Source organism: Catharus ustulatus, chromosome Z (genome assembly GCF_009819885.2).
Source record: "Catharus ustulatus isolate bCatUst1 chromosome Z, bCatUst1.pri.v2, whole genome shotgun sequence".
Lineage (NCBI taxonomy): Eukaryota > Metazoa > Chordata > Aves > Passeriformes > Turdidae > Catharus > Catharus ustulatus.
The window spans coordinates 58,978,668-58,991,448 of NC_046262.2; the positions used below are offsets into that span (position 1 = coordinate 58,978,668).

Here is a 12,781-nt window from a genome sequence, read left to right on the forward strand (position 1 = left end):
TGGGACTGCTGATTTTCAATTCCATGCGTGCCCACAAAACTGAAGTGTGAAAGCCATGGTGAAAAAGATGAACTCGGAGCTTGCTGTAATACTGGGTGGTTTGACCAAAGAAGTGCAACCACTGGACGTAAGCATTATTCATTCATTCATGGTGAAACTGCGACTTCTGTGGGAAAACTGGATGGTGGAAGGAGAGCACTCCTTCACAAACACTGGGAGGCTATGCCGGGCAAGTTATGCTGCTGTGTACCAGTGGATACTGGATGCTTGGGGTAAAGTAACTGCCACAACTATCATCCGAGTGTTCACGAGGGCCAACATCATTCCTGGACTGACCAGCGATGGCATCGAGAGTACCGAAACTGATTACTCTGATGGTGAAGATACAGGCGATGTAGGTTCGGGTTTGCTGGATGCCCCCATAGCCCAACTGCTGATTTCCGATATGGAGGATGAAGAGTTCGAAGGTTTCTTGGAAGATGAAGCCACTGATGAAGAGGCTGATGAATGAAAAATGAAGCTGTTTAAAAGTTTGATCAAAGTGCCTGATATTTCTCTGTATTTTTTTCGGTGTTTTCAGTCTTGTGCAGCTGCCTGGCTGAGCAGCTGCCCAGCTGCGCAGCCAAGCGGCTGTTTAAAGGCAGCATGGATCCGTTGGAAATGCTTGCAAAATGACCACACTATTGTTTGTATCTTTTTCTGCTTGTAAATAAAAGCTTTAGGGTACGCTGCTGCAGCTATTGTCTGTATCATTTTCACTTGGAAATAATGTTTCCAAGGTCAGCACCTGCCAGTAAACCCCACCATCCCATGATTCTGTTACTAATTGGCAACTTTGTGAAAGTTGTGCGAGCATCCTCTCTGCGATCGGAAGTGCAGTTTATAATCTGGTGCTGCTTATATATGGGTGAAGAACGAAACGTTGCCAACACCTGGAAGTGCAGCTTATGATCAGGTGCGTCTTGTAATCGTGAAATTACTGTAATCCCTTTTCAGACCAAGGTTTGACAAATGGGTTAAATTTTACTCTGGGATATCTGCTACTAAATCAGTTATCCTAGTGGTGTCACACAAAGAACTAATCCGGGGTAAATTCACTCTGCTTCTTCAAATGAGCTTCAAGAAGTGTTTTTGCACTGGCAGCATTTGTGTCAGATTGGATATCATTGTCACTTTAAATGTAATCCATGTGAGGCCAGCAAAAACAGAAGAAGTCAAAAGTTACAGATGTTTTCTTGAATCAGGTCTGAAAAGTACTACTGATGTGATCCTTAGCTTGCTTGTTTGACTCTAATGATTAGAGAAATGGGACATGAGCTAAGCCCTCACACGTAATGCCAATTCCAGCCATATCTTTTTTTACCAGCCACCATTGGTAATTTGGACCTGTTTCTTGAGTTCTGTCTTGGTATCTCCTACCCTTTCTCAAAGAGAAAGGTGCAGACAGGTTTTTTTCCTCTCAAAAATATTATGATTTGTAACTGTTGCAATAAATTTACTGCAGCAAAATTTGGTAGCTGTCAATGTTAAATAGTTTTTCTCTGGTTTTGATCACCAAAGATGGTGTCTAAGAGGCTACTCTTATATATATGTTTAAGAGCATACATTATATGTATACCACTCAGCGCACATATGGTTCTGCACTTTACATTACAGGCTTCAGTGACAGCAATTTAGCTGCTTTTTCAGCATACTATGACCAAGGCAATGATCCCTTGAAAACACAGGATGCCCTGGTTTTTTTTTGACTTGAATTGCTTGAAGTCAACATGAATCTAGGACTGGCTCTGACTGGTTTTGCTGGAACTGATTTCATCTAATGTCACTTCCATTTTTTTACACCAACTTTCTTGAGAATCTGATAAAGTTTGCAAGCAAGACACATCAGTGTGATTTCTCAGAATGGATAAGTGTTCCAGAGAAGAAATTGTAGTTTTTCAATTTCCTTCATTCAGTTATATCTGCTTCAGGAGATTTAAAAATGGCACTTTGGTGATGCTAAGAAACTGCCTAATGGGATTGTAGAATCATGGGATAATTCAGCTTGGAGGGAACCTTAGGAGGTCTCCAGACCAATCTCCTATTTAAAATAGCCCATTACAAGTTCAGTTCAGGATGAAGGTGGAGGTTTTATTGAGATGGATCTTGGAAAACCTCTGAGGAAAAGACTGTACAAACCCTCTGGGCACCAGCTTCACTGCTTGATAGTCTTTATCGTGCACCTCTCTTGTTTCAACACACTCTGGTCCCAGTTTTGCTTGCTGTCTGTCAGAGCCCAGGGTCATTCCCCTTAAGCAACTTCCCGTTGGCATTGCTACTGGGGCCCTGTCTGCCCAGGGAGGATTGCACGTTGTTTCTGCCTGACGTTCACAGCAGTCCTGTTGGCTTCACTTGTATGAAGGATTTCAGTTCTGTAATGTTCCACTCCAAACAGTTCTCATATACTTATTTGGTAACTTTATTATGGGTAGGGATTTTTTTTTTTTAATTTTTTTTTGTCTGTTTTGCGAATTGGAGTTGCTCTGCAAATTGCCAAGCCAGAGCCAGTTTTGACAGATAGTAACCGAATTGTGGAGAGAACTTGTCATCTTCAGTAATCCATATCTTTCTGCTGATGGATGTTATTGATTTGGTGTGGTTTGGGACTTCCATGTTTGTCTTAACAGTGGCATAGTTTCAAGATAATACCATAAATGATGACTGCTGTTTTCTTACAGGTTAGATAATCAGTTAGATCAGACCAGATTTGCCTACACTAAACCTGCCTAATGGGCTGAGTTTGATGACTGGACCTCGAAGTAGCAACATTAATGCTGGTTCTTTCAAGTTCTTTTGTTTTTTTTCCTTCTTGTCAGGTCATGGAGCTGCTGGTTCATCTGAATAAGCGCATCAAAAGCAGACCAAAAATTCAGCTTCCAGTAGAGACATTGCTAGTTCAGTATCAAGATCCTTCTGCAGTGTCGTTTGTCACTGTAAGTGTCTGTTTTCTAAAACTGTTTGCTGCTTTACTTTAGCAAGCAGAATGTTCTTTAAAGCTCCTGTATTTAGCTCTGTCAGTTTTCCTAGCAAGTGTGTAATTGTTATGAGGTTGATGTTTTAAGAACTTTTTTTTAATACTCAATTTTGTAGTCTGGTGTTGGTGAAACTTAGTTTCATAAAGCGTATTGCTATTCAGATTACTGACAGTTACTCTTGATATTTTGGATTGCATGAATTGTCATTGCTTATATTGTAAAGGGTCTGTTAATTGGTAGAAGACTCATTTTGCAAGCAGCTACCAATCCTTATCCTGAAGCTACCGGATCAGAGTTTTACTTAAAACACCTTTATCTCTTGAGGACCTGTATTTTTATGTGGTTTTAGAGTCAGGACCTTAGCTGAGCAAGATGAAGAAAATATGATGAAACTTTCATAGATTATTTTGTTCAAACTAATTTTAAAAGTGAAAGTAGTTTTAAAATGTTTTTCTGAAACTTACGAAACTATGAAACAGTTTGCATTTCAGTTTTGATAGATCTGTTGTAAATCATCATGAAGAAACAAAAGGGATTAAATCATAGGGAAACTTTTTACTTTTCATTTTACTATTCAGTCCTGTATTCAGTGTATGTAGCATAAATTAAAGGCAGAACATCCTAGGAATGTCTGGAGAGATATTTAGACTTTAAACAGCAGTGACATACATAAAAGTAATCTTAGGTTGTCTTAAGCAAGTGGCATTATCTGGCATTCTTTTATCTGGAAACATTTTAGAAATGGCAAGACTTCTGGACTGCATATATTTTGTAGAGCAAAATGAACCATCTTGTTTAAAGCCATACCATTTGGCTGGACTTGTCCAGAATGTCTTTTCATTCATGTGTCTCAGTGATGCATATTGCTTTTCATCACAAGGCCTCATAGCATTTTAACTCAAGTGTAATCTACAAAGTAGTGTAATGCACTACAGCACTCCTCTGTGGCACTTCTTTCAACCATGTCATGGAACACAACTCTTACCTCTGCAGTTCTTGGCTGGGTATAGATGAACAGCATAACAGTTAGATTCAGTATTGGTCTGCTATGCTGTCCTGTCACTGGACTCTTAACTGCATTTGCAGCTTTTAAATAAGGTGATTCAAAACATGTTTTCAAGAGAAATATTGTGTATGCTATTACTTTGTATTTATTCAATATTGTTTGCTATTTTGTTTCAGAAATAGGTAAGAGAGACCATTACATTTGCCTTCTTTTAAGCTGTTGTTTAGTTGCAACTGCTTTTGGTGAAATTGGCAGTGAAAAAAAACAAACCAGGGACAGTTTTTTTCCTTTTTTTCCACCTTTTAAAGCACAGGTCCAGCAAGACCTGCTCTGAGTAGTCCTTGCTGAGTCTCCACTTTAATGGTTGTCAGTCTGATAAGTCTTAGACTTAAGAAATTGGTCTTACAAAGCTTATGTTGTTTTCAATACCCAATTATGTAACAATATACAAGAAGGGGTTAAGGAACACATACTTCTTTTCCGTTGCTGCAATACTGTGTGCTTTTTCTACTCCTTTAGAATTTTACCATAATTTATGTTAAGATGGGATACCCCCGTCTGCCTGTGGAAAAACAGTGTGAATTGGCTCCAACTCTTCTCACTGCAATGGAAGGGAAACCTCAACCACAACAAGACAGGTATAACTACTTACTCTTGCAGTGAATTTTGTTGGTAGTATTTCAGTAAAATAAGTTGTATTGGTTTATAAAAGATTTCCTTAGTGCTGTCTTTATTACTTAGGATGTTCTTGGCATGTACAATTTGGATCAGTCTAATGCTGTAATAATATATAGAATCTGCAACAGCAGTCTCCCTGTATGACAAGAGGTCTGTGTTATGATGGAAGTGAAATGTCCATATCCCCATGCATCTTCATCAAGTTCTGGTTTCCAGCTTAAGGCCAGACCTTCAGTAGATACCCTCTGACCAGCTTCAGGAGCAGTGCTAGATGTCTCAGAGTGCCACTCTAAATTGAGAAATAGTGTTTCAAGTAAGTAGGAATTTTAGCTAAGTTGTAATATGTGAAAAAGAGACTGTTGGGAACTGCTGTATGCTAAGAACTTCTAGAAAACTGTGACTAATTAACCTGGTTCTTACCTACACTGAGATGAATTTCCACTGTGGTGGCATTGGAAAAATGTCATTAAAATAATGCCTTTGTTCACTCTACATACTGTGATGGTGTAAAAATATTTTTTAAATTACATTACTGAAAGGTCTTACTGTAAAATCTTGTTTCCACTGATGAGATTAGTGTGAAAATACCTTGGAGCATGGCTTTTCTCTGTTGGAAAGGCAAGTACATGAGTGAAGAGAGCTTTGGAAAATCTTTGTACTGGTATATAACCAATGTATTTGCCAGTGTTTCTTAAGGGTGAGACAGACCTAGACTGTGTTTTGCAGCATAATTATGAAACTGTCAAAAATCTGGACAAAGACAGTGTCTTTATCTCTCCAAATGTCTACATGCGTGCAGACATATATGTTCCATTTGAAGGATAAATCCTAATTTATCTTCTGCTTTCCATTTTTAAGTATATCAGGTGGCAAATAGAGGCCCCTGTATTGTGAATATGTTTTAGCTTTTGTTTAGATTTTCTTTTTTGGTATATTAAGGACCAGGTTTGTTGTAAAAGGTTTCTCTCTTGTATTGTTTTAAACAAACAGTATAGTTTTTTGAAATGGTTGCAGTAAATGTAATTGTTTTTCAGCCTAATGCATCTTCTAATACCAACCCTTTTTCACATGAAATACCCTGCTGAACCACTGAAAGCAGCAGCTTCTCCATTTAATCTTGCTGAAAAACCAAAGACTGTACAGCTGCTTTTGGACTTTATGTTGGATGTTCTTCTTATGCCTTATGGGTGAGTTGATACCAGTCTTCTCTAGCATTGATATGTGAAACAGTACAAGCTACACCCTTGAAAACTCATTTAAAGTACGCTATTACTTCCGGTCTTGGACGAAGCCAGTGGAAAGGTACAAAAGAAGTTGATAATTTTAAGAACCAGATCACCATCTTCCTTATTTTACAAAACATCTCTTTTCTACTTAATTGGGTGTTGCACAATTCTGTCCTTACCTCTTTTGAGATCAAAGTGAAACTGTGAGACATGTGAGCTATCTGTTAAATAGCAAACCCTTTCAAATAGAAGCCTGACAAAAATGTGTGCTCATCTTTCTGCAGTTGAGTTTTAAGGCTTATTCCTCTGAGGTCATAAACAAGAATAATCTCTAGAAACTTGTGCTCTCCAGAGTTGAACCTTAGAACAAGGTTTGTCTGTTGTCTGTCTTCTGGTGAAAAATGTTCAAACTGCAATGGTCTTGTCTTAGTGTGAACACTTTTTGAAAAGCAAAAAGAATGTACAGACCAACTTGAATTTACTGATCACTGCTAGTTAGGAACTTTCTAGTGTCCAAAATCAATACTTTCTCAAAATGTTTTTTCCACTAACTTTTTTTTTTTTTGTCTCTTTGTATTGCTAAGGGAGCTTTTTCTTTGAAAGAAAACAGAAATAATTTTGATGGTAGACCACATTTCTGTTTTTTCTGGCAATAAAAGTCTCATAGAATTGGTACCAGCATAATTTTTTGAGCTTGTAACTCTTGCTCACCTGACTGGATAAACCTAAAGGACTGAATTTAAAATAGTGAGCACATGGTCTTTCTCCATGTAGATTTTATGAAGGCCATGCTCACCAATTAGGGGACCACTTCCCTTTTGTTTGAATGTACAGAATCTTGCAGCTTATAGTTTCGAATGCCTATTTTTCTGTTCATGATTCACATTCTTCAGTTGGTCCAGGTTAATTGCTCTTTGCTTCATCCGTGGCTGTAGCTTCAACAGATGAAGTCCTTGGTCTTTCCATTGAGGCTTCATTCATGCTTTAATATTCTGGCCAAGCATGAGTTTTTAAATCGCAGAATCATTTCGTTTGGAAGAGACCTCTGTGAAAACACTCAGACTGAGTGTCTCAAACTGAAAGTAGGAGGTGAAAGTTTTAATTTTCTTTCCAGAAGATGTAGAGAGTGCCTTGAGCTAGCTTGTGGCTCTGGATGTCTGTCTCTTAAAGTCTTGCTCTCTGGAGTGAGGCTGCTCACAGTGGTTTATAGCTAATTTATGCTTGTTAGAACCTGGTTTGTCATTGCCCAGCTGTGAATTAGCCTTATCAGTTTGTTGCAGTAAAGCAACCATAAAGCTTAACTGTAGAGTTTAAAGCTCGTAATAAAGTGTTTAAAGTTTTAACTAATGAGACTTGGAATGAATCTTTATTGTTGAGATTGTTTACCTCTTTTTGTTGTCTTTGTGTTGAATACAAAATGGGAGGCTGGCTGGGGCAAAATAATTCTGCAATTTTGAAGCCATTTGGCCAACTTCCAAGGATACATGGAGAGGTGGGGTGGCTTTTATGAAAGCATGAAGGTGAGCACAGGGCAGCTAGACTCTCTGGTCTTTCAAAAGAACAGTCTCTGTAAACTTCTTTTTATTTTTGCTTTCCTTCCCTGCCCAGTACTAAAACTGCTGTTTTCCAAGACAGTATCTCATTTATTTATTTTTTGTATCAGGATTTGTTTCCTTCCACTTATGTTGAATATGCTTTATTGTTTCCCTTGTTAGGTTTATGTTTTTTATAGAAATCATACAAATATTATTGGAGCTTTTAGCATGAGTTTCCTGAATATATTACTGCATGAATATTTACTTCTAATACAAAAGAGATAATTTTTTCTGGTTTGTAAGCTAAGAACTCTTTCTCGAAATGCCAGTAGACCCTTCGCTTTTCTAACCGAAGCTTGTTTTCATTTACAATGACATTGTTACGGCTCTTGCAGAGCATGTTGGGATAATTGGTAGCAGAGCTTCACATTCTCTGTTATGTTAGAGCCATGGGATTAATTAAGGAAAAATAATCAAGTTGGGCAAGTTATATGTCTTTCTGAATTCCAGAATCTAGTTCATCTGGTAGTGGGGATTGGAAAAGGCTGTAATAAATCTTTCCCTGCCTGCTTAGATTTGTATTGAATGAATCTCAAAGTCGACAAAATGTGCCCTCGGCCCAGGGGTCTTCATCAAGTAACGTGGGAGGTCCTGGAATACCTCAGCCACCTCCAGGAATGAGCTTTTATGCAGCCAAGAGGGTAATTGGAGATAGTCCATGGACACCAGAGCTGCTGGAACAGGTATTTAGGGGCTAGTCCTTGTTGAACTGTGGGTAGTAATGGGGATGTTGTGGACGGAGGAATGGAAAGCTGGAGGGAAAATGTGTAACTGATTGTGGTCAGGTCTTTGGCTGCCCTGAGGGAATTTATCGAGGGGTTTTGCAAGATGCCTTAAGGAATTTTGCAGTGGTGAGGTGGGCAGGAAGGTGGTTTGGAAGCCGTCATGTCTGCAGCCCAGTCTTGTTTCACTTCCAAAGGTTGCAACAGTGTCTTCTGTTTCTGAAGCATCCCTTTGTAGCAGTGGTGTAACAGAGTATCCCATAATGCTAATACTGGTACATTGCTGCGGATGACTTTGGCTGGAGGCAAGCTAGGAGATGGAGAGCATGTGGGCTTCTCCTTATGCGAGTTGAAGCCATGATTTCAGACAGCTGAGCTCCTACACTTGCTGTAACATCCGCTTTCTTGTCAATAACACTGGCTTTCCATGGTGTTCAACAGTGTAAGCTGGGGATAGTGAAGTTCATTGAAGCTGAGCAAGTGCCCGAACTTGAAGCTGTCATACACCTGGTTGTAGCCTCTAGTGATACAAGGCACAGTGTTGCCACTGCAGCAGACCTTGAACTAAAGAGCAAGCAAAGGTAAGATCTGGATGGTTGCAAAAGATTGTTAGTATTCCTGAAACAGCTAGCTGCAATGTATGTAGTGCTCCAGAGAGGCAGTGCTTGGGGGAAGGAAGGCTGAAGTCCCCTGTATGTCTGTGAAGCTGCCAGGTATTTCCACTGGGCTTGGAATTTGGTATGGTTTGCAGTCTTGCAGCTGGAACTGTTGCTTAGCTCCAGAGATGACTGCTTTGGCTGTGTGGGTCTGATTATTTTTTGATTTCAGTTTTGAGCCATTTTCTTACCAAATCATAAAAAATAATGGTGGTTTCCATATTGCCCTCTCTGAAGTATTGATTGTCAGTAAGGCTTTAGTAAATGATTCCCAGAAAAGTATACTTTCATTTAATTTATGAGGGGAGTAAAGAGACTAATTGTCAAATGGATCATAGTCTAGAAAGTGTAGCAAACACTGCTGTCATTATTACTGAAACTTTTGCTCACTGCAGTTCACCCTTCATCATCTAAAGACAATGATTCTGTCTTTAGCTCGTCAAGAGGCCACAGTAATGGCTGTTGATACTGTTTGCTGAGACATTGACAGTGGGAGTTTTGCTGGCTCATGTTGGAGCAAGACCAGCCCATCTTTGAAATGTGTAGGTGGCTTCTGTAGGACTATTTAACATGGAGTCAAATTTGTAATGTGAAACCTGCAAGTGAGCTACCTTCTGTTCATGTACCTCAGTCATAACAGGAGATGATTCTATTAAATGATGAAGCCTGATTAGGGAAGCTGGGCTCCTCTTTCCTGTTTGTCTCAGCTTTGCTTTTGACTTTGCCCAGAGAGAGAAATAACTGTGTGGACAATATGTAATGTTGCATGTCTTTTATGAGAAATATATGCTAGTTTACAGATTACTGTTTGATATTCAATTGGTAGATTAATGTGGTCTGTATGTCTTATTTCAGTGGGAGAGAAGGGAACATGTAGGTTTCTAACAATTACTTGATATCGTGTTATCAGAAATTGTTAAAATGTAATTAGTTCACATTATTACATGATTATACATGATGTGGATGTGGGAAAAGTGGTTGGAAGTCAAACTGAGGAGTCCTGTGTGAATTTTGGGAATAATATGATACAAAATACTGTATTTTAAGAAGTAGTCAAAGGTCAAAATCATAACATGTTGGTGTTCAATTATGTTTTTTCCTTCAGTTTAATTGACTGGAACAATCCTGCTATCATCAACAAAATGTATAAAGTGTATCTTGGGGATATACCACTGAAAACCAAGGAGGTAAGATTTGCCTTTAGAATTGTCTATCTTAATTGCTGAAGAAGTAATTTTAGTTGTCTTATTTTATTTAAAAAAATGTATTTCCTAAATCTGTTACTTCCTTTGATATCTACTTTCATGGAATGTTATGCTATTTGAATAACTTTTTTCTCTGTGCCAGTGTGTTCTGATTTGCAGCAGAAAGTAATATACTGGTGTCCAAAGATGCACTATTTCATCTGTTTCTGACAGGGATCTGTTCTGAAACCTGAAATGAAACGAGAGTCAGTCAGCACCCGTGTTAAATTAAAGATAGTTCCTCATCTTCTACGATCCCGACAAGCTGCAGAAATGTTCCCAGCTAACATTCAGGTGATGCTTATTTTCCAAAGCTAGACTTCCTAATTAGTTTGATGATACAGTTCCTCCAGTACTTAGAGGTAGGAAGCATTGTTACTGATGACAGTGTTTAAAGAAGAGGGGGATGGAAATCTTTGAAAGTTAAGACAGATACATTCTAATCTCCTCCTTCTTTTTTGGTCAGGTGGTATATGATGGACTCTTCGGTGCAAACACAAATGCAAAACTTAGAAGTCTGTCTTTGCAGTTTGTGCATCATATTTGTATCATGTAAGTAGTTCAGAGAACTCAATGTTTTTTAGCTATTTGCCTGGAAGACACTCTGTTTCATAAAGCTATACAGTAAATTCACGAATACAAGCCGCACTGAGTATAAGCCGCATCTCTGGGTGTTGGCAAATATTTCGTTCTTTGTCCATAAATAAGCCGCACCTGAATATAAGCCGCTCTGTCGTTCGCAGCAAGGACCCGCGTGCAACAAAGTTGCCAAATAGTAACAGAACGGCGGCAGGGCGGGGTTTACTGGCTCAGCTAAGGCTGTGCAGGCTCGGCCCGCTAGGGGCTGCTGATGGGGCCAGGTGGCCCAGCCCGGTGGTGCCGCTCGGGGCTGGCTGCCGCCTCTGGGCTGGCTTGCCCCGGCCCCACTCCCACCGCGGCGCTGGCCGGGCACGGAGCACCCCCTGCTCCCGCCACGGCGGCGGAGGGCGGGGGCAGAGCCCCCTTCCCCCACCCCCCCGAGCCGCGGCAATGGCGGCGCGGGCTCCCCCCCTCCTCCCCGGGCCGCGGCAATGGCGGCGCAGGGCCCCCCCGTCTCTCCCCTGGACTGCGGCAGAGAAGGGAAGAAGAGAACTCTCCTGCCTCTCTCCCCACCCCCCGTGCTGCCTGCAGGGAGCCAGGGCAACAGAGTAACACTTTGTAACAATCACGAAATGCCGGCTTTTACTGGCAGGTGCTTGGCTCGGCACCCTGGCTGGCACGTCTGGGGTTGTAAATGTCAGAAAATTATTCACATATTAGCCGCCCCCGACTATTAGCCGCACTTCCGGGTTTCTACCAAAATTTTTGTTAAATTGCTGCGGCTTGTATTCGTGAACTTACTGTAACTGAACTAATGTGTTTTAACACTCAGAGAAAGTAGGATTTCTTTTTTACTTTATCCCAAAAGCTCAGTGTGTCTGTGTGTACACACAATAAGTTGTAATTTCTCATCTTAACACAGTCAAGAGAAGTGATACTAGAGAATATCCTTCTCAGGGTTCCAAAAGATAACATTTTGGTTTCTCTAATTGCAGTTGTCCAGAGAGTAAAATAAAGCCCTTAGGTCCAATGCTTTTAAATGGACTTACAAAGCTGATCAATGAATACAAAGAGGTAAGATGAAAAATTCTGTACTATAATTCTTCATGTGAATAAAAGCAAAATATAAATAAATTTATGATGGAAACTGGTGTATCTTTTTTTTTGTGTTTGCTTGAGAGGCTGCTAGAGGATACCTTGCAAGAATTTTTGTTGAAAGAGAAACAAATATTTTAAAGTGCTATACCAGAAAACTCTTCTATTTATTTAACACCTATGGATATATGCTAGGACACCAATTGCAACATCTCAGGAAACAAAAGTGCTAGTAATATAAAGAGAGAAGTTAAAGTAGTATCTAGCTGCTCTTACTCTGGAGCACACGAAGACCTCAACTCTGGATGTTTATCCCAATGGGTTAAGCCTATGTATAGACCTGCTTGTTATACATTTCATCCTGTCTCTTCAGGGATGGTATTAATATGGGAAGAGTTTTATCAAAGAGAATTGCTAGTGCCAGTCTGGCCTGATGAGGTGTTTCCAGTGCCATTTCAGAAGCCAAACCCCCATGATATTCCTACATGTACCTTAGAAAGGACAGATGTTGCAGATCACCTCTTCTACATCTTTGACCTTTTTGCTGCTTCATTTGAACTTTGAATGTGACCTTCTGGCCTGAGTTGGCACTTGAATGCATGGGACACCCTACTGTTGGGAAGGGAATGAAAAAGGATGAAGTAAGCCCCTTTTATAAATGTGGTAGATTGGTCATCCACTGGATTCATTGTGTTAACAGCTTCCTTTGTTTACAGCTGCTATTTAGAGCTAGTGGGAGATTTCTATCCCTCTGCTACTGTTTCATATACACTCACTGAATCTCCTTATTTGTTTCTTTTGAACTAAAATGTGGTTAGCTGAGACAAGAAGAGATTTATATTTTGCCACAATTTGCAATTTCTGTTTCTTAGACAAAAATGTTCTTCCTCTGTTTCTATATAATATTTTTATTCTTGGCTAGAATTATTCTATATTTTAGAATTCTTTTTCCATGAAAGCCTGCTT

At 39.8% G+C, this 12,781-nt stretch overlaps 1 protein-coding gene across 2 annotated transcripts in view; it reads left to right on the forward strand.

Annotated features, from left to right (window-relative positions):
- ECPAS (Ecm29 proteasome adaptor and scaffold) overlaps nt 1-12,781 on the forward strand; it is a 66,395-nt gene that overhangs the window by 12,488 nt on the left and 41,126 nt on the right. For both annotated transcript variants that reach the window (XM_033084746.2, XM_033084745.1), the window contains exons 3-11: nt 2,856-2,972; nt 4,540-4,658; nt 5,733-5,885; nt 8,034-8,202; nt 8,683-8,822; nt 10,003-10,084; nt 10,316-10,435; nt 10,608-10,693; nt 11,716-11,794. In XM_033084746.2, the coding sequence (XP_032940637.1) occupies nt 2,856-2,972; nt 4,540-4,658; nt 5,733-5,885; nt 8,034-8,202; nt 8,683-8,822; nt 10,003-10,084; nt 10,316-10,435; nt 10,608-10,693; nt 11,716-11,794 (1,065 nt within the window). The remainder of the gene's footprint in view (nt 1-2,855; nt 2,973-4,539; nt 4,659-5,732; nt 5,886-8,033; nt 8,203-8,682; nt 8,823-10,002; nt 10,085-10,315; nt 10,436-10,607; nt 10,694-11,715; nt 11,795-12,781) is intronic.